Genomic DNA, 19,191 nt, shown 5'->3' on the forward strand with positions numbered 1-19,191 from the left:
GACGCGTCGAAAGAACTATACGTTGACATTGAAATGCCATTTTAAAAATTTGACCTATGGTCCTATTTACCTATGGTCAAGGTCATGACCTGACCGGGAAGGGTCATGCTGCATATCAGTCGATCCGTATCGTCGAGCTGAACACATCTGACGTAGTTTCACCGCTCTAGCATATTTTTATCAAACGCTATAGCCAAAAAACTGCTGGTGACCGTTCATGGCCTGAGATGACCTCAGGAGCATACATGAGAGTCACAACTCACATGTGCATTTTTCCTATTCAGTGTGTTTTGTTTACCTATGATCCGATGTTTGAGAGGGCATTGAACAACATTCGTCCAAAAGAGGCGCATTTCATAGTTTCTCCCATTGACTTGTAATGGAGAGGTCGCAAAATTGACCTGACCTTAGGTCACAGATATCAAAAGTCCGAGATAAACATGTTATACCTACATATTGCTAGTCTCATCAATCTCTGAAAGTTTCAAAAGTGATCGTTCAGTTGGTGTAGCTATCGCGAGTCTTTAAACTTTTTCTTAGGTAAGGTCACTTGACGTGACCTGGTAACCTGACCTTGAACGACCCGGGTCTGAAATTTTCTCAACTTGTGTGGAAAAGATGTATTAACCCGCGCACCGACGGGGGGGGGGCGGATATCCGCCCCCCACTGAGGTTTTTCGCGGATAACGGGAAAACCGCGGCGCTACGCGCCGCGAAATTTGGTACGACTATTCTCTCATCAATTTTACACATGGTGTGCAAGTTTGAACCTCCTAACTTTCAAGGTCAGGTCACCAGTTCACTTTGAATGACCAAACCTCAAGTCACTTTTTTGCAACTTTGTCATCGTGCCAGAGCTACAGTAGATGTCGGAGGCCTTTGAAAGTCGCAGGATGTTATAAGCAGGGCTGCGGAGTCGGAGTCGGAGTCGGAGTCGGAGTCGGTCGGAGTCGACAGTTGTGCCCGGAGTCGGAGTCGGAGTCGGAGTCGATTTTAGAAACCCGAGCCGGAGTCGGAGTCGGAGTCACCGAAAATCCGTCGACTCCGCAGCCCTGCTAGATCTGCGGAGTCGGACTCGGGAGTTGGAGTCGGTCGGAGTCGACAATTCTGCCCGGAGTCGAAGTCGGAGTCGGAGCTGGTTTTTAAAAGCCGGAGTCGGAGTCGGAGTCGGAGTCGCCGAAAATCCATCGACTCCGCAGCCCTGGTTATAAGGTCATTAGTAGCTACAATTTGTATATCTCGGAATTTTGATGTCGGTGACCTAAGGTCAGGTCAATTTCGCGACCTCCCCATTATAAGTCAATGGGGGAAAAATCAACTCCCTGTTTTTACCACTAAAACGGGTCGGAATGGCCCCATATACCATACATGACTTCATATACGATCAACCTTCACTACCTTGAGGTCTGTTTTGCTGTTGGGCAGCTGTAAGGTCATGTGACGTCATCAAAGGTCACCAGCGGTTTTTGCCAATAACTCCGTACAGGAACAAGGTACAGCCGCGCGGATGGTCTCATTGTGTTCAGCTCGTCAAGACGCAACGAATGATATACATGATGACCTCGACGTCACGTGACCTGAGGTCAACCTTTGACCTTGACCTTTCGAGGTCAACATATATATCATTCGATGCGGATTGACGAGAGGATCACGATGATGCCCTTAGTTTGTTCCTATCTTGACTAATTCGAAAGTTATTCGAGAAAAACTCTCCATATCTAGCGCCGCCATTTTGACTTTTTCGACCCCTGTGACGTCATCTTTGACCTGACCTGAAAATGACCTTAGTAAAAATTGTAGACCTTGTCCGTGCGTATCCGATGCCGTTTACCGCTTGTCGCTATCTTGCTTCGTTCTCGAGATCTCAGGGGGGGGGGCGGTCATCCGCCCCCCCCGTCGGTGCGAAGTTGGCGCAGACCCCCGTCGGTGCGCGGGTTAACATGTGTACCAAAAACGATGGCGCTTGGCGACGCCGTTTATGAAATATTCGCGAAAACCCTAAGGGGAGGGGCGTAAAAACGCACCCCCCCCCAAGCACGGCGCAGTTTAACCCGCGCACCGACGGGGGTCTGCGCCAACTTAGTACCGACGGGGGGGGGCGGATGACCACCCCCCCTGAGATCTCGAGAACGAAGCAAGATAGCGACAAGCGGTAAACGGCATCGGATACGCACGGTAAAGATCTACAATTTTTACTAAGGTCATTTTCAGGTCAGGTCAAAGATGACGTCACAGGGGTCGAAAAAGTCAAAATGGCGGCGCTAAATATGGAGAGTTTTTCTCGAATAACTTTCGAATTAGTCAAGATAGGAACAAACTAAGGGCATCATCGTGATCCTCTCGTCAATCCGCATCGAATGATATATATGTTGACCTCGAAAGGTCAAGGTCAAAGGTTGACCTCAGGTCACGTGACCTCGAGGTCATCATGTATATCATTCGATGCGTCTTGACGAGCTGAACACAATGCGACCATCCACGCGTCTTTATCTTGTTCCTGTACGGAGTTATTGGCCAAAAACCTTTGGTGACCTTTGATGACGTCACATGACCTCACAGCTGCCCAACAGCAAAACAGACCTCAAGGTAGTGAAGGTTGATCGTATATGAAGTCATGTATGGTATATGGGGCCATTCCGACCCGTTTTAATGGTAAAAACAGGGAGTTGATTTTTCCCCCATTGACTTATACCTAATGGGGAGGTCGCGAAATTGACCTGACCTTAGGTCACCGATATCAAAATTCCGAGATATACAAATTGTAGCTACTAATGACCTAATAACATCCTGCGACTTTCAAAGGCCTCCGACATCTACTGTAGCTCTGGCACGGTGACAAAGTTGCAAAAAAGTGACTTGAGGTTGGGTCATTCAAAGTGACCTGGTGACCTGACCTTGAAAGGTAGGAGGTTCAAACTTGCACACCATGTGTAAAATTGATAAGGGAATAGTCATACCAAATTTTGCGGCGCTACGCGCCGCGGTTTTCCCGCTATTCGCGAAAAACCTCAGGGGGGGGCGGATATCCGCCCCCCCCCCCCGTCGGTGCGCGGGTTAAGAAAATTGAAATGCTCTCCTTTTCTGAACGAAAATACCCTCAGACATCGGGATACAGGTATATATGACACATTTCATCGGAAAATTTCACTCGTGATGTGACCACTTTTATGTTACTGAGGTCATCTCAGGTCATGAAAGGTCTCCAGTAGGTTTTGGACAATAACTTTTGATAGAGATATGGTAGAGCAATGAAACGCCTTACATAATTATTTTCCTTCTCGACAATACGGATCGACTAATATGTAATATGACCTTTCCCGGCTAGGTGATGACCTTCACCTTGGGTCACATTCTCAAACTACCCTTTAATGTCAAATTCTAGTTCCTTTGACTAGTCTCGAAAAATGGAACATGATGCCGGTTAAACTAATCTCGTGCAGGTCTGAACCAAAAGGTATTACAGGTAAACGTCCCCCGCGAATACATATATTTTACGGCTAAAACGTTTACCTACCTTAGGTCAAATCTGAGATTATTAATAAGAAAGAGCATAAAAAGAGGTATCGATTGCGCTTTGCTGCGGCGCTCTTTCTGAATCCTGACTTATGCGCCGCTTTGTCGAAAAATGCCAAAATCGGCGAAATTTGATTTTTGGTTGTCTCTGGTGACCTGACCTTCGACCAGTTCGACCTAACCTTAACAATGACCTAAGCAGTTTTATAATAGTTTTTGACGCTCTTTCGAACGCCGCCTACTGCGTGTCTCGACGTGGCCCACAAGCTGAGTTAGAAGTGGGTGTTCAAACACCCCCAGCAGGTTCAATTAAAAAACGCATACGCTGGGGGCGGTACCGCACTGCTAGGCGGGGGCGGCATCGCAATAATGGGCGGCACTGCGCCTAAGGGGTACCACTTGCATTGAGGAGTGGCATTGTACGGTGAAGGGGCGGCGTCGCAAATTGAGGGGCGGTATCGCAACGAGGGGTGGCACTAACGAGGCTGCCTTATAAGAAACGCTCGGCACATCCTAGCCCAGCTCGGTGCCGCCTGGCTGCTGCATCTTGAAAAAGGCTCTTGGTGTCGATGAGAAAGCCCCATTGTCAAATAATTACCTAGCGTCAGTGGTTTCAGGAGAGGGGGGGGGGGGCGCTACCGATCTTGAATGGGGCGGGGCGCCATTGATTTCGGATGGTCCGACTGGGATTTTCAGAGGGGTGCCAGTGGTTTCATAGGGTCGCCATTGATCTAGGATGGGCCGACTGAAGTCCCGGTTCAGGTGGGCGCCAGTGGCTCTTGAGGGGCGCCAGCGATCTCTGATTGATGGGGCGACTGTGATCTTTAGACTGTGCTGAATGCACCATTGGGCATGGATGGGGCCACTGTTGCCTTCAGCAGGGCGCCGCACGCTCTGGAGGGGCGCTTTGAGCTTGGGTGGGGCGACTGTAGTGTCAAGGGGAGTTGTCTCGGATGGGGCGAATATGATTTTCAGAGGGGCGCCGGGTAGTCTAAGAAGGGTGCCATTGGTTTCAGAGGGTCGCCATCGATCTTAACCCTAGAACGCCTAGGGGGGGGGGGTTGTATCAACCCTCCCCCCTGAGGTTTTTTCGAAGTGCACGCTAAACGGCTTGTCGTAGCGGGCTGAAATTTTCAATACCCTCTGGGGCAACCTTTGCGCATCTTTTGCCGAAAAAAAATTGATCGGGTCATGTCAGGTCACGGAGTTATGACGTCATAAGAGGTACAGCCTCCGGCCGGATTTTCACAAACTGAGTGCCAACGCCCGAGGTTTCCTGCCGGTGGTACGAACATCGGTTGATGGATCGTGATGAAACTTTCCATGCATGTTAGGGCAAGTATTGGCTATCATATGGTATAAGAAATTTGACCGTGTCAGGTCAGGTCACGGAGCTATGACGTCACAAGAGGAACAGCGTCCGGTACTATTTTTGAAAAGCGCCCGAACCACTATTTTGCTAATTCTTGTCACCTCAATGGGAATATGCAGCAATATTAGCTTCTATAGGGAGCAAATGGACCTCCCAAATCCAAAAATGCAATCAGATTTCAAAAATTTAAATTTTATTTTTTTGAATTTCTGCCGCCGACTGTGACCTTGCCGACTTCCGGCGCTCCCAACGCGCCATTTTTAGAGCTAGGGAAACGAAATACATACCAAACGATAGAGAATTGATCAAGGAACACGATAAGGAAGGTTTCAAGTCGATATCTCCCACCGTTTTGCCGCAATCGCCGCCGAAAGTTGAAAAAAGTCTATTTTTCGGAAAATTTGACCTTTGACCGGTCAAAAGTAGGCCAAATGTTGACCTAGGACCAAAAAATATACCACCAATCGCGAGATCTCGTTGAGAGCAATCCGTTGGTTTTTTCCGCTAAGCTCTACGACCTTCCGTTTCGAAACGCCAGGGGGGGTTCGTAACAACCCCCCCCCTGGTCGTTCGTGTTATGAGAAATGGCCTGGTCGTGCGAGGGTTAAGATGAGGCAGCTGTAATCTCCGTTTAGATGGGCGCCAGTGACTTTTGAGGGGCGCCAACGGCATATTTACGTCTGGACAACGAGTTGCGTTGGAGAGGCCGGAAATAGTGGCGATTTCAGGACCGCAAGAATGGACCGTCATTGGAATGATTCTTTTTGAAACCGTGCACTGTTTTCGGCTGGAATTTAATAGTTACCACAAAATATTTTCTAATTACGTTTCCACCAAGAATGAATGCCATCAGGGCTAAATTTTTACTACTTTTGCATTTGTCAAGAAGCATATAGTGCTGTTATATTGCAGTTTTTGCGCGTTTGTTACAAAATATGAAGCGAATAAGCGTCAGTGTTATTCATCAGTATGCTAATTGCTCTTGTCCATCCACTAGAAGTTATTAAATATTTTGCTTTGTGTATTCCAAAAGGAGTGGGAACTATATTATTTATGCCTTCATGTCAGAATTGAAGGTGGATCATTAAATTTTCAAGGCAGTTTACAAACAAGCATTTGGTCTTTCTCGTATATAAGCAGTGGCTAAGAAGAAAATGTTGATCAATCCTGAAGTTCAGTCATCGTACCTCAACTTGGCAGCAAGATCCCCAAGGACAGAGGTTATATTGTATACCTGTCCTGTAAATCAAAGTATTTTTTGTGCCTGCAAAGGCTTAAGTTATTTGTGGTGTGTTCGGAGTGAGGCTTTATGGCCGTTTTTGTTGTATGTTTATGTGGAGATTGAATATAACTGTGACCCTTTGCTTGTTTGTATACTTACTATGATCAAACAGGGAACAGCACATTCACATAACATACTCACCTAGCACCTAACTCATAGCTGTACCCTGCAGGATCTGTACTTGTTCATGTCTCGAGCATTAACAAAGCACTAAAGTAGCTTAATAATCATTTCCCACATTTTCTGAGCAGCTAACATGACATACAGCAGTGCAGAGCAGCTTCAAGCACATTTACATAACATACTCACCTAGCACTTAACTCATAGCTGTACCCTGCAGGATCTGTACTTGTTCATGTCTCGAGCATTAACAAAGCACTAAAGTAGCTTAGTAATCATTTCCCACATTTTCTGAGCATCTAACATGACATACAGCAGTGCACAGAGCAGCTTCAGAGAAGAAACACTTTAAATGCACAGACTCACACCAGCCAGCTAATGAGCCAGTTCCTCAGTTGACTGTTTCCCTGGATGCAGCTTGGCAAGGTGAGCTAACTATAGGCAAGTTGAAGATTAGCAGGTAAGATTGAGTTAGGGTGAGTACCTACCTATAACTGGGTGCTTCTGCTATGTAGGTCTTGGGTAAGGCTACAAATATGTGTGATGATTGAGGTTAGGTCAGCTGTCAGGTTATTCAGGTATGCTCATTGCTCAGGTCACATTTTTATGGACACTTGGCAAATTAAAAAAACTAGCATAACCTAATCTAAGCTAACCCGACTAAACCTACACAACTGCTGACTAAAGGAACTAAGCACCTACCTACTTGTGCCTACATATCATACCATGTCAAAACTCAAAGTAGAGTTCCTTGGTGGAAGATTACCCTCAGTATTTTTTATCCCAGCCCTGTGAAGAAAACTAATACTTCTAAGCTCTGAGTCACTGCTGGCCATCCACAGGAAGAAACGCTGAGACTGAGAGCTTTGCCATTGTATATTGGACCAGCAATCATGAATCACTATCATGAATGACTATGAACACATCATATGATCATTGATCACATCGTTGCATGGATTGTCACATTGACAATTTTATAACAATCCTTTTTTCAAGAAATACAGTAATGATTAACATCAAAATCAACATAAAGTGGATTTGGTGATCCAAGCTTTCTCCTCCAGTTGCAGTAGCAATGGAATGATCGCATGTTTCATTTGCCAGGTACACTGAGTACCTGATGCCCATTACAATCTGCACAGCATCTAAGCATAGTAAAGCTGCCAAAGTCCATTCATTCTAGATTTTGAACTTGATAGCACTAATTTATCTTGCTGTTGTAAGTTATCATTCAATATTCATACCAATACATCAATATGCGCTCATCAGATCAGTCAACATTTTCTGGCATGATCCTGCTCAGCGTGCTCTTCAGTATTGCTCCAAGATCTGCAATATTATAGCTTGTTTTCCGCCAATAAGCTCTTTTAATTTTACTTTTTTTTTTGCTGATATATGAGCCCGATCAACTTGCGTTTATTAACCAAAATTTAATAACTTCAAGTTCAGCTTGATATTGATATTGCTCAGGACTTCTGTCAGCCTCCTGGATACTTCGGATTGTTTTCAGTCACATGCTTCTTAAATATGATATAAGTCAATCTTAATGGATCCAAAACATACAACAAAACGACGTACAAGAGTACGGAAACCACCAGATAAACTCAAAAAGCGCCTTGGAACAGAGCCATGCGGTCCTCCATTTGTTTGTTTACAATGATTGTAGTGCTGATGTATTTTTAGGACTCTGAAGGTCGGCTTATAAAAAAATGAAACGTTTTACAATAGTTGTAAGGCAAGTAATATTTATCTGAAAGAACTAAAATATTCAAAAGCCAAACACTATGAAATACATGAATCGGAACGAAAAAGTAAAGCAAAAATCCAGCCTAATCACCGGCTCCTAAAACTGCAACAAAATCAGCACTTTTCCCCGCAACTCGTTGTCCAGACGTAAATATGCGCGCCAACGACCTCGGATGAGGACGACTGTGATCTTCAGAAGCGTGCCGGACGCTCTGGAGGGGCGCCGTTGGGCTTTAATGGCGACTTTAGTCTCAATCGGAACAACTTCAGCCTCAAGGGGGGGGGGGGGGGGGCGCTAATGGCTCTTGAGGGTGCTATTGATCTCGGATAGGGCGACTGTGATCTTAAGGAGAATACGGGTGCCTTACAAGGGCGGATCTAGACCAAAGTTTTGGGGGGGGGTCACAGCTTACCAGACATGCCGGACCTGGTCAATGAGTGACTTATAACGTGGGGGGGGGGGGGGTAGGAGAAGAACGTGGGCGACTAAAGCAAATATCGCCTAAGTCGTTCAAAGATGTCTTCATCGTTGGAATTCGTTGATGTGACATTTTGAAATTTTCTGAATTTTGCAAAGCTTTTTTTCGCAACTTCGTTTATTTTCGGCGTCGAAAATGAACAACGGCAGAAACAAACGTTTCACCAAAGCAGCCCGGCCGCCGGCGGTATATCACGGTGTTCCTACCATGTACAAAGCACGTCCAAGCATCAATAGCATACGCGTCAGGCCTGAGTCGACGGATTTCCGGGCAGCTGGCTACACGAATACGGGAAGACATGTCCCACAGAGCTGAGGAAACCACATGGAGTCACCGGCTACAATAGCATAGCAGAGTTTAATCTTGCCAGAAAAGATTGTTGCGGTTACGGATATCAGGTGACATTGTCCACGACAGTCATAATCACAACCCTGAGGCCTGACTTGGCACCTTAGCCGCCAACATTGCATACTCTTCGATGGGAACCACTCATGCAAAGCCGACATCTTCGATCAACGAGCGTCACGGTATGTACATAGTATAGTAGGCGGCGCTAGACGCTAGTTCACTCGCATTCAGGCCAGTTGTCTTCATCAGTCACGCATGCATACAACTTCATGTACCCGACCTGACTCCACAACCACACCATAGCTAATCAAAGAAATCACTTAACTCTAACGCAAGCAATCTTTCAGAACTCCTGTGAATTGCTTAGCTCAAAATCCACTCCCCCTACCCGCACTGAATAACGCCAAAAGCGAGTAGCGACATCTATGTACATCAGTGCCAAAGGTCCGCCAGCGCCACCTAGCGTCCCCACACCGGCGCGGCTAAACTGCGAGTATCGCCGCCGCGGCCGGCCGGGCGCCCTGCTCGGGCCCAGCAGATCCGCTTCAATGCGGGGCGGGGAAGGTCTCTCGGCCGAGGAGCCGAGTGCTGATACTGCCATCCCCGGCTCGGCCCGCTCTGCCCATCGGCTGATCTGGTCGATGTAGTGTTTGGGCTGCTGCTTCCGTTGCCCGAAGGAGCCTCTAGGTTCACCAACCGCATGGGCGTCAGCTGCTCCTTAGCGCGCTCCAGCTCGATCATGTCCTTGGTCCCGGTCTTGGGAATCAGTTTGCGCAAAACAACGTCACACAACTCGTAGCTGGTCCGGGTGAGTAAAGGAGAAGGCACAGAACAGGCCGCAGCTGGCACGTCGTTAAACGCCCGATGCTGACCATCGACTGGTGTCTATGGCCGTATCAGGCCACCCTTTCTCCGTCTGATCACGCAGATAGGCGCGCAGGCGAGTCTGGGGGCGTTTGCAAACGAGTCTGAGTTTACATCCATAAGCATTGAGCTCCCAGGCTATGGAAGGGCGGAGAGATGGAAACACACATCTTTTTTTTTTTGGTGGGGGGGGGGGAGGGGGTGAAGCATTACCCTGTATCCTCGGAGAACGTCTCCGGTCCGATTTACTGATTTTTTTTCAGGCTGAAAATATGATACCGAATGATTTTTCCGGTCAAAGTCATGAGGGTCATAATCCAAAATTATATCTTGCAGTCGCTTTGGGTGTCAGAGGGCAAATTATTCAATAGTCATGAACATGGGAGTGGAAAATTGCCTGTCAGGACTTAGGCGAGATTGAGAAGCAAAACGGAGTAAAAACAAATTGATAGAATTTACATCCTATCACACCGATGTGGTAGGATGTACCTTGTAATGTTAATATGTAGCAATATGTTAAAGGCCATGCGCGCAGACACTCGTATGTTTGGTTTGTTAACCCGCGCGGGGCTGGGGTCTCCAGCCGAACGCGCGGGGCTGGGGGGGGGGGTAAATTTTACCCCCCCTGTTATCTCCCGAACTAATGGTCCGATTTGGAAAATTCAAACGCCAATCGAAAGCTCTCATCACGAACTACTAAAAACATGTACTTAATTTAAAGTTTGAGGTCAAGGTCAAGGTCAGGTCAAGGGTACAAATTGCAAGTTTCTACAGTATCGGCCTTGCACCGTAGTTGCCGAAGAATGGAGTCATGGACTGAGACTGATCGCCCAAAACGTGTTCTTAGGCTACCAAGACAATATTCGTTGCATACAATATCATTCAGAGGTCAAGGTCAAGGTCAGGTCAGGTCAGGTCAGGTCACCAAAAAACAAAATATAGAAAAGGGCATGTGCGACACATGTTTTATGGGTCATTTTACTCATAGAATTCAATAGGCACACTCAATAAGTGATATGGACCACCTCTGGATGAATTTCAGGTCGAGGTCAGGTCAAGGTCAGGTCAAGTGAGGTCAAATTTTGAAGTTGTTTGTTAAGGCCTAAAAAGGTGTCTATCTGATGCAGTTTTTCACGGCGAATCGAATGGTGCTATTTTTGTTTCCGTATGAGGTCTAGAACTTCCAAAAAAGTCATTTTTCAAAAAATTTGTGTGTCATGACGTCATAAAATTTTGAATAACTCCTACATTTTTGAACCGATTCTTCTAAAATTTGGTATGTAGGTGCACATGGACCCCTTCTCTGACATATATTCCGGTTTTTTTCGATAGACTCAAAATTTTGGATTTTATAATGATTTTCCCAAAAAAGTCAGTTTTTTGAAAAAATTTAGGCCAAAATCCAAAATTTTCAAAAAACCGAGATAGCCATTTGATAGACAAAGTAAAATTACGTATAACCTTTTTTGTTACGTCTTGATTCCTTTAAAAATGAAGATGTTAGCGGCGTTTGAACTTTTGCCGTTTTTGAGGCGAAAATGGCGAACATGACGTCACTAAAACGTCAATTTCTCAAAAATTTTCCGACGGATTTCGCTCAAATTTTCAGGGAACGTGTCAAATTGATGTAAGAAAAGGTACTGAAAGTTTGGCGGCGCTGCGCGCCGCCGTTTTTGAGATATCGCAAAAATTCGCGAGGGGGGGTAAAATTTACCCCCCCCCCAGCCCCGCGCGGGTTAAGTAAAGTGGAAAATTGCTCTAGAAAATTTGATGAGAGTGTAAAATTATCTTCATTTGGATGTCGCTTGCCATCCAAATAGACAAATTTTACGACACTATGATCCCCTTGACTAACTATGCAAAAACATACGACTTATGGTTTGAAATATAAGCAGTAGAAGAAGCCAGGTATCGACCTCAAGGACATCTGAGATAACTATTAAGAACGATTTAAATAAATGGTCATTTACCCATGCTCACCAAACGTTCATTACAACAGTCGTTGTCGCATGTCGACAGAGTACACACTGAAATATGCAATACTTAGTAGGCCAGGATAGGCATACATAGGCAACGATGAAGTAGGATGAAAACTGATGAAGGCTAACCTGGAGAGGACGGTGGGTATTCAGATGAGGGCGTGAAGCTTTGCTCGGCGGGCGCCAGACCGTGCGAAGAAATCCACCACATCCGCAGATGCTGGCAGCAGATCACGGTGGGCCTGGCACATTATCAGCGCTTCCAAACGCTCCTCGCCCATCGTCGACCGGACTGCCGTCAGCGTGCGAGTCACCTTGCTGAATGTGCGCTCCGCCTCCGCCACAGACACGGGCAGGACCGCAAGGATCTGATGGGACAGAAACATGGTGGTGATAGGTCAGATACCGATTTCTTACAGGGACGGCACAGATTCAGGGTTTCCTATAAAAAATAAAGGCATAAAGGCGTGATCAATTGTTTTCCCTTGCCAGGATTAAGAAAGAATTGCACAACAATCTGACTACCTATTGGTTGTCAGCGTCTTGCAATGAAGGCTTCAACCGATAGATTTACGCGTCAACCATTATAGTATTTGATATACAATATTAACAACCATGCTTAGAAACCCACCCATGTTTAGCATAACTATGTATAATATGCGTAATAATGCATGTAAACTAAATCCTCGCACACTCCATTCACTCATAAAATGTTCATTACAGTGAAGATGAGAAATGACACGACAGAATCTAAGGCAAGGGGCGCGACTCCGGGTTATGATAGTTGATTAGGAAAGGTGTCTAAATTGGGATGAGTGCTGATAATATCAACCTGGAGAAGGCGGTGCATCGTTGGGAAGGTGATCAGGTCACAGTGGTCGAGCGCAGCCACCGCGGAATCTGGTAGAGTGCCCTGGGAGCGCCGCCACAGAGCCGACCAGACGAGGAACTCGGCTTTTGCATCGTCCTCAGGGCTCTCTGGCAGAACTGACCGGTAGCGCAGCCAGCCTGGGCGGACGTCCTCCCACTTCTGTTTGGTGACCTGCCGTGGGAGGATCCCGGAGAGTGAAAACACCTCCCTTCGGTATGCCTGGCGCTGTGCCTTCACTCCGGCCTGTCCAGCAGTGCCACCGAGTGGCCGGTCACTGCCGAATCTGTCGTCCAGATCCTGTTGCACGGCGTCGATGGCAGGCAGGAACAAATTTACACGGTAGTGTCCAGCCACGTCCAAGTCTTCGCCAGCATTGGCCCTGAAAGTCGAGCGGTGGGCTGAGATGCGCGGCTTCTCGATTGTTGTGTCCAGCTCACCTGCCATCTTCTGCGCTTCGGCAAACACCGACTCGAAAGCAGAATCGCAGCGCAGATCCGAGAGGGCGCTGATGGTGGCGCGCGCCAGGTCGAGTGCCTCGACCAGATCCGCACCCTGCTTCTGCAGTCGTGCGGACACTGGCCGCAGCAGACTGGACAGAGACTTCATTACCGCGATGGCCACCAGAAAATCCGACGCTGCCATCGCCTTCAGCAGCATGTCTGCCTTTGCGCTAGTGACAGCGTCTGTCCAGTCGGACATCAGGCGCAGGGCGTCCACAATCGCCGCAAACTGTTCACAGAAGCGGTTGACGGAAGTGTATCGCTCCACAAAGCGAGTCTCGCAGAGCTTTATCAGCCGCTGCTGGCTTTGACCGGTCCTCTTTTGTGCTTGCTTGAGCACCACCGCGCGCTTGGCACTGTCAGTGACAAAGACTACCACGGTCTCCATCGTCCCTTGCGCGTTCTTCACCGCCCGCACAGATCCCATCCTTGACGCAGCGAGGTTCAGACCGTGCATAGCACAGTGGACGTAGTGCGCAACAGGAGCCACTTTCTGCACATGAGCCGCGACGCCGACTTTCAGGCTTGACATTGCTGAGGCACCATCATAGCACTGCGCGATGAGATGTTTTTTGTCCAGGCGGAGACGATCCAAGGCGTTCAGGATGACTTTCGCCAGGTTTTCTCCCGACAATTTCACCTCTTTCTCGTCGTTTGCGGCGTTCAACTCTTCAAAGACATCCACCATGGCGATAGGATCTTCGCAAATTGCATGCTTTCCCTCCTTCTTATCGAGGTATCTCACGGCCACCACGAGCTGCTCCCGACGAGCGCGGTCTGTGGTCTCATCAACAATGAGAGCCCACAGCGGCGAGGCTCGCACCTTGGCGGACACTGCGTCCTGCAGGAGCCGCAGCAGGTCAGAGAGCAGTTCATTTTGTACCGTTTTGCTGGTGTACAGCGCGGCACTACTGGCTGACTTCAAATGCTCCTCCAGTGCCTTGTCCCCGCTCTGCAGGCGGAAGCGGAGCAGCATCCTGAAGTTCCCGTCATTGTTGTCAGGATACTGGCCGGTTGGGTCAATGCGCCCGTCGTCCCGATGGCCACGGAGAGGGATGTTCTGCAGCGCGGCAAACTTGATCGTATCTACAACACTGGCCAGGGCCGCTCGAGTGCGCTCTACTTCGCGACGGTTTGCAGAGGCCAGCACTTGCGATACAGACAAATCTTGGTTTTCTGAAGTGCGCAGGAAGTCAGCGGCGGCCGCCAGCGCACTCCTGTGGTAGTCGTGCCGACTGTGGCGGTTAAGCGCCCCGTCCGATCCAGTCAGATCAGAGAAGTTGCGTAGTGGCCGCACAACTAGGTTGCCGAGCCGCTGGTTGGCGGCGCCCGCCCTCCCGCCAGCCTCAGAGGTAGCGAACAAAGCACATGGCGCACACCACGCACCCCAGTTGTCTGCGTGTTGCGAGATCGCGAGCCATGGGAACGTGGAAAGGTGGGAGTCGTTCGCTCGCAGGATGCGCAGCTTCCCCGCACGCATGTGCTCTGATGTTGGAAAATCCGCCTTCGTGGCCGGCTTCCACCGCTGCCTAAGTGCGGTGGTGATGACTGCGGCTTGAAGCTGCTTCCCTTCTTGCTTAAGCTTGACAACATTGCCAAAGTCATCCGGATGCACGGAGAACTCCACGGGCCTTGATGGACGTCTATTCTCCGACGCTGCTGTTATCCCGGCCGTCGCCGCTGTCGTCCCGGCCGTCGCTGCTGTCGTTCCGGCCGTCGCCGCTGTCGTACCGGCCGTCGCCGCCGCTGTCGTCTCGGCCGTCGCCGCCGCTGTCGTCTCGGCCGTCGCCGCTGTCGTACCGGCCGTCGGCGCCGCTGTCGTACCGGCCGTCGGCGCCGCTGTCATCCCGGCCGTCGCCGCTGTCGTCTCGGCCGTCGCCGCTGTCGTCCCGGCCGTCGCCGCTGTCGTTCCGGCCGTCGACGCCGCTGTCGTCTCGGCCGTCGCCGCTGTCGTCTCGGCCGTCGCCGCCGCTGTCGTCTCGGCCGTCGCCGCCGCTGTCGTCTCGGCCGTCGCCGCTGTCGTTCCGGCCGTCGCCAACGCCGCTGTTGCCACGGTTGTTGCGGGCTGTTCTTGATGAGACACTGACAGGATGGATGCGCTGGAGGAACTGGATGGCGCAGGAGGCTCAGCGGATGCAGGATGTGCTGCGAAAGGACAGTGGATCTGGCTAGGATTAAAGCAGAAGAAATGCAGGACGACAAAACTAGGCCAAAAGAACAATATACACTAGGTAGCTAGGAAGTAGGAAGTCAAGTAAACAGCGATCCAAGTAACTGCCTCTCCGTCTAACCTGTAACAGTAATTTGAAGGATATTTGGGCCTCAGGCGGTCTCTACTACCGGCCCCATGCTGTATGGTCAGCAGCTATGTATCAAGATTCAAGCGCCGGATTGAGCGACTCACATCCATTCTTGCCGGGGGTGGGCAGATAAGCTGTCTTCCATCGCTCACATGGACAAAAATATGTGAAAGTTTGATGAGAATTTACAGTTTCTTAACTCTAGCCCCATATTCGTGTTTTACCGGCCGAAACCTTATAAGGGAGGGGGAAGGGGCGTTGGACCTCATACCGTTCGGCCTCTTCGCGAAAAAAGCGAGCGTGTTGCCCCTGACGAGGGAGCCCCTGGCACCTAATTCTAAGGTCCTAGGTCATTGGTTGACTTTCCAGGTCAGATAAATGACTCAAAAGTGGGAAAATCGGGACCTACTAGTCACTAGAACAACATTAAGGTGATGTTGTTTTCTTGTTTTCTTTTGGTACTGATCACGATTTTCATGTAAGTTTTGATCACTGATGATGTCTTCATGCATTTAGACCAGATTGGGCTGGGTCAGGTCAGGTCAGGTCAACCAGTACGCATCCTGGTGGCTATCCATTCATTGCACTGAAAATATGTAAAATAATGAAAATTGAAGCTGGAACAGTTTAACTTAGTTTTGCAAAAATCAGCTCGGTAGCCAGCAATGAGCAGAGCCACAGCCATATAAACCCACCTTTTTTCCACAGTCAAACCTGGATGCCAAATAAAACAAAGAAACAAACTAACAAACAGACAAACCAAATATGCAATGATGACACCTCTGGGAATTGTGGCTTGTGCTTACCTTCAGGATCAGGATTCAAGATTTTCATCCTTTTCGTAGGATGTTCAGGTGGGCTGTCTTTGTCTGGATCATGCTGGGACAGAACAACCAATGATCAGAGTCAGTAGGATTCCACGGTTGGAAAATATCATTCCAATGGTTTGGGGTAGGAACTGTGACTCAATATTATGTTTGGGAAATTTACATGGGTTTAACGTGGGAAAAGATGAGCCTCATAAAGTGACACAACCAACAACCTTTTACATTGAGGAATACATGCAGTTTCTAAGCAGATATTATTCTACAATTCATTATTAAATATACATTTATTGCAGCTTTCAAGATGGATAGGTATAAGGTAGGTGGGTACCAATCCACTCGACATTTTGTTGCATGATTTTCTAGCTCGCTATGATTTTCACAGATTTTTTTTGCATTCAGACTGCAATTGCATACCTTTTTCTTGAAGTACTTCCTGATATCAATCTTAGGCATCTTAGCACCTCCTCAGTCCTCGGTATGTATAAGGTCCAAGGACCAAGGATACTTCCGTGAATGAAGTAGGTAAAAGGTAACCAAGATCTGTGAAAAGAGTAGGATAATCATGTCATTGAAGAAAAAAGGTTTCAGTGTAAGCTTTACTTTTCTGTATACATAAAAGCTCATTTAAAACATGAAGGTAGTTCAGGCTTCCAGGAAATCGGTACCTAAGTGTAAGAAAGGCATTGGCAGGGTCAAAACTGTTCCTTTATGCTTTTCTATTTATGTCATACAAGGCTTAAGCTAGATATTTAGAAGGCATGAATACTGAGTATTATTGCCTAGAATTTAAGATATGAGATTAACTCAGAAATTAAAGCAGAATTGCAATTACTCCAAATTCAAATTGAATGAATTGTAAGCTGGAGCAGCTTCAAGGTAAAACAAGCCACGGATGTTTGAAAATAGTTAAGGGGGATAATATAATATGAAGGCAGCTTTAGCATGAATACAAATACACTAGTAGGAACCTTGGTTATTAGGTACTGCTATCCTGAGCACAATTTCTAATCCATTCAAAATCGATACAATAAAAACTAAGATTTGTCTAATCTAAGTTATACCTAATTCCATTTTCAATCACCATCGACGTCGTGAACTCGCGACTCGCAGTCTTTATAAATCTTGGTCTCGTGTGACCTTACCCACGACCTGGATTATTGATCTAAGACACTGAAACACACAAATCAGAATGATTTAATACCTGTAACTGGCTTCTCAAATCTCAACTCCGCAGCCCAACATAGGAAGCGGGGAGACAAAAGGCCATAAGATCAATTGTTTACGTTGTTGGGTGGCGCAGGAATCACGCGGTGGCGCGGTTTGCTTGAGACAAACGCACCGCGTGAAACGCTAAAACGCTGCAAAAAAAGCAAAAGTGGTGACGGCTAAATAAAAATAACACGGTCTACATCATGTAATATTACAGGTCATAAATTATTAATACCTGTCATACAATACAATAGACGCAAATCACTTTTAAGAATGTATAAAAAACGATTTTTATTGCAACAAACTCCAGATAAACCACGAGCATTAACTCATGAGCACTTGGTAGTGAAGTTCCAGTATGCTTAACTGCGCTCATAACACATTTGTGTATGTGGCTTTTGGGGGGGGTCAAATCACCCTTTCAGAGCTTTTGGGGGGGGTCATGACCCCGTGGACCCCCCCCAGGATCCGCCACTGGTGCCTTAGAGGGGCGCCAGTAGTTTCAGGGGGCGCCATCGATCTTGAATGGGGCGATTGGGGCAGCTGTGAACTTCAGAGGGGCGCCGGGTTCTCTAGAGGGGCGCCATCAACCTAACCCGCGAGTTGCTGGGGGGGGGGGCGTTAAAAGCCCCCACTTTTTTCGCCGGGCCATAGCATAAAAACGGCGCGCCGCAGGGGCGCCAAATTTTGGGTATCTGTAGGGAATTGATTGAAGTTTATTGTGACAAAGTTTTAGAAAAATCGGTTGGAAAATTTTTGAGATATCGAGGTTTTTGTGACGTCATGATTTTTGACTTTTCGACCAAAAACAGCATATGTTCAAAAAATCATATAAAATCACAGAATAGACATACAGACATGCCGTAAACGCCATTAGACTGCCAATACCATGATCAATCAAATGGCTATTTTCGATTATTGATTATCGTTCCGCATTTTCCATAATCTTGAACTGAATCTTGGCAATTTCTCGTGACTACTTCACGACCAAGATACATGCATTTCTTAAATTGAACTTTTTGAGCCAAACACGTACACTTATGATAAAATGAATGTCACCATCGTGTTCTACGCCCTAAATTACCTATAAAACATGTGTCACAGGCTGCGAATATCAGTTTTGATTTTCGGGGATATGTGCCTACCTGGTTGACCTGACCTGACCCTGACCTATGCTTGACTGACCCCTACATGGAGCTGACACTCTTGTAGGCCTTATATGATGTATTGTGTACCGTTTTGATAGAGTTTATGACGAGAGGCGCCCATTGCGAAGTCCTGAAGTCCACGCTACTGAAAGCCCGATTTCAGGTGCTTGGCCTGACCTTGACCCGACATGTGACCTCAAAATTCAACTTTTAAGTACTCATCTGAAGCGTCTCGTCGCGTTCTTTCGTTTGCCGCCTCGTGCGTTTCGCTGCGCCTATTGGTTCTCGAGTTATCGGCTGGGGGCGTTTAACGCCCCCCCCCCTCCCCCAGCAAACGGTGGGTGGCGAAATACCCCAGCAACTGCCGGGTTAAAGGAGCGACTGTTCCGTTCAGCTGGGTGCCAGCGGCTCTTCAGGGGCGCCATCGACCCTGGGGGTTCGGTATATTCTGGTTTCCGGAGGGGCGCCCTTCATAACTGGCGGCTCAGGTCCTAGTTGGGGGTGTCCTGGAGAACATTTGGGTGTCCAGGCACCCCCAAATAGATATTGAAGTTCGATCCCTGCCTTCACGTCACTCTTTAATTCATGTTCCCTCTGTAAAACGGCATCAGCCTAGTCGGCGCTAATTGAGGC

At 47.8% G+C, this 19,191-nt stretch overlaps 1 protein-coding gene across 1 annotated transcript; it reads right to left on the bottom strand.

Moving 5' to 3' along the window:
• Positions 1-8,641: 8,641 nt before the first annotated feature.
• Positions 8,642-14,840, bottom strand: LOC122392260. The gene is made up of 2 exons (XM_043386925.1): positions 11,833-14,840; positions 8,642-9,806 (listed from the first exon to the last, which is right to left on the bottom strand). Exon 1 carries the CDS (start codon positions 14,552-14,554, stop codon positions 12,479-12,481), a length of 2,076 nt encoding a protein of 691 aa, XP_043242860.1. The 5' UTR covers positions 14,555-14,840; the 3' UTR covers positions 8,642-9,806; positions 11,833-12,478.
• Between the last annotated feature and the right edge of the window lie 4,351 nt (positions 14,841-19,191).

The sequence above is a fragment of the Amphibalanus amphitrite genome, unplaced genomic scaffold, assembly GCF_019059575.1.
Source record: "Amphibalanus amphitrite isolate SeventyFive unplaced genomic scaffold, NRLGWU_Aamphi_draft 000477F_arrow, whole genome shotgun sequence".
Classification (NCBI taxonomy): domain Eukaryota; kingdom Metazoa; phylum Arthropoda; class Thecostraca; order Balanomorpha; family Balanidae; genus Amphibalanus; species Amphibalanus amphitrite.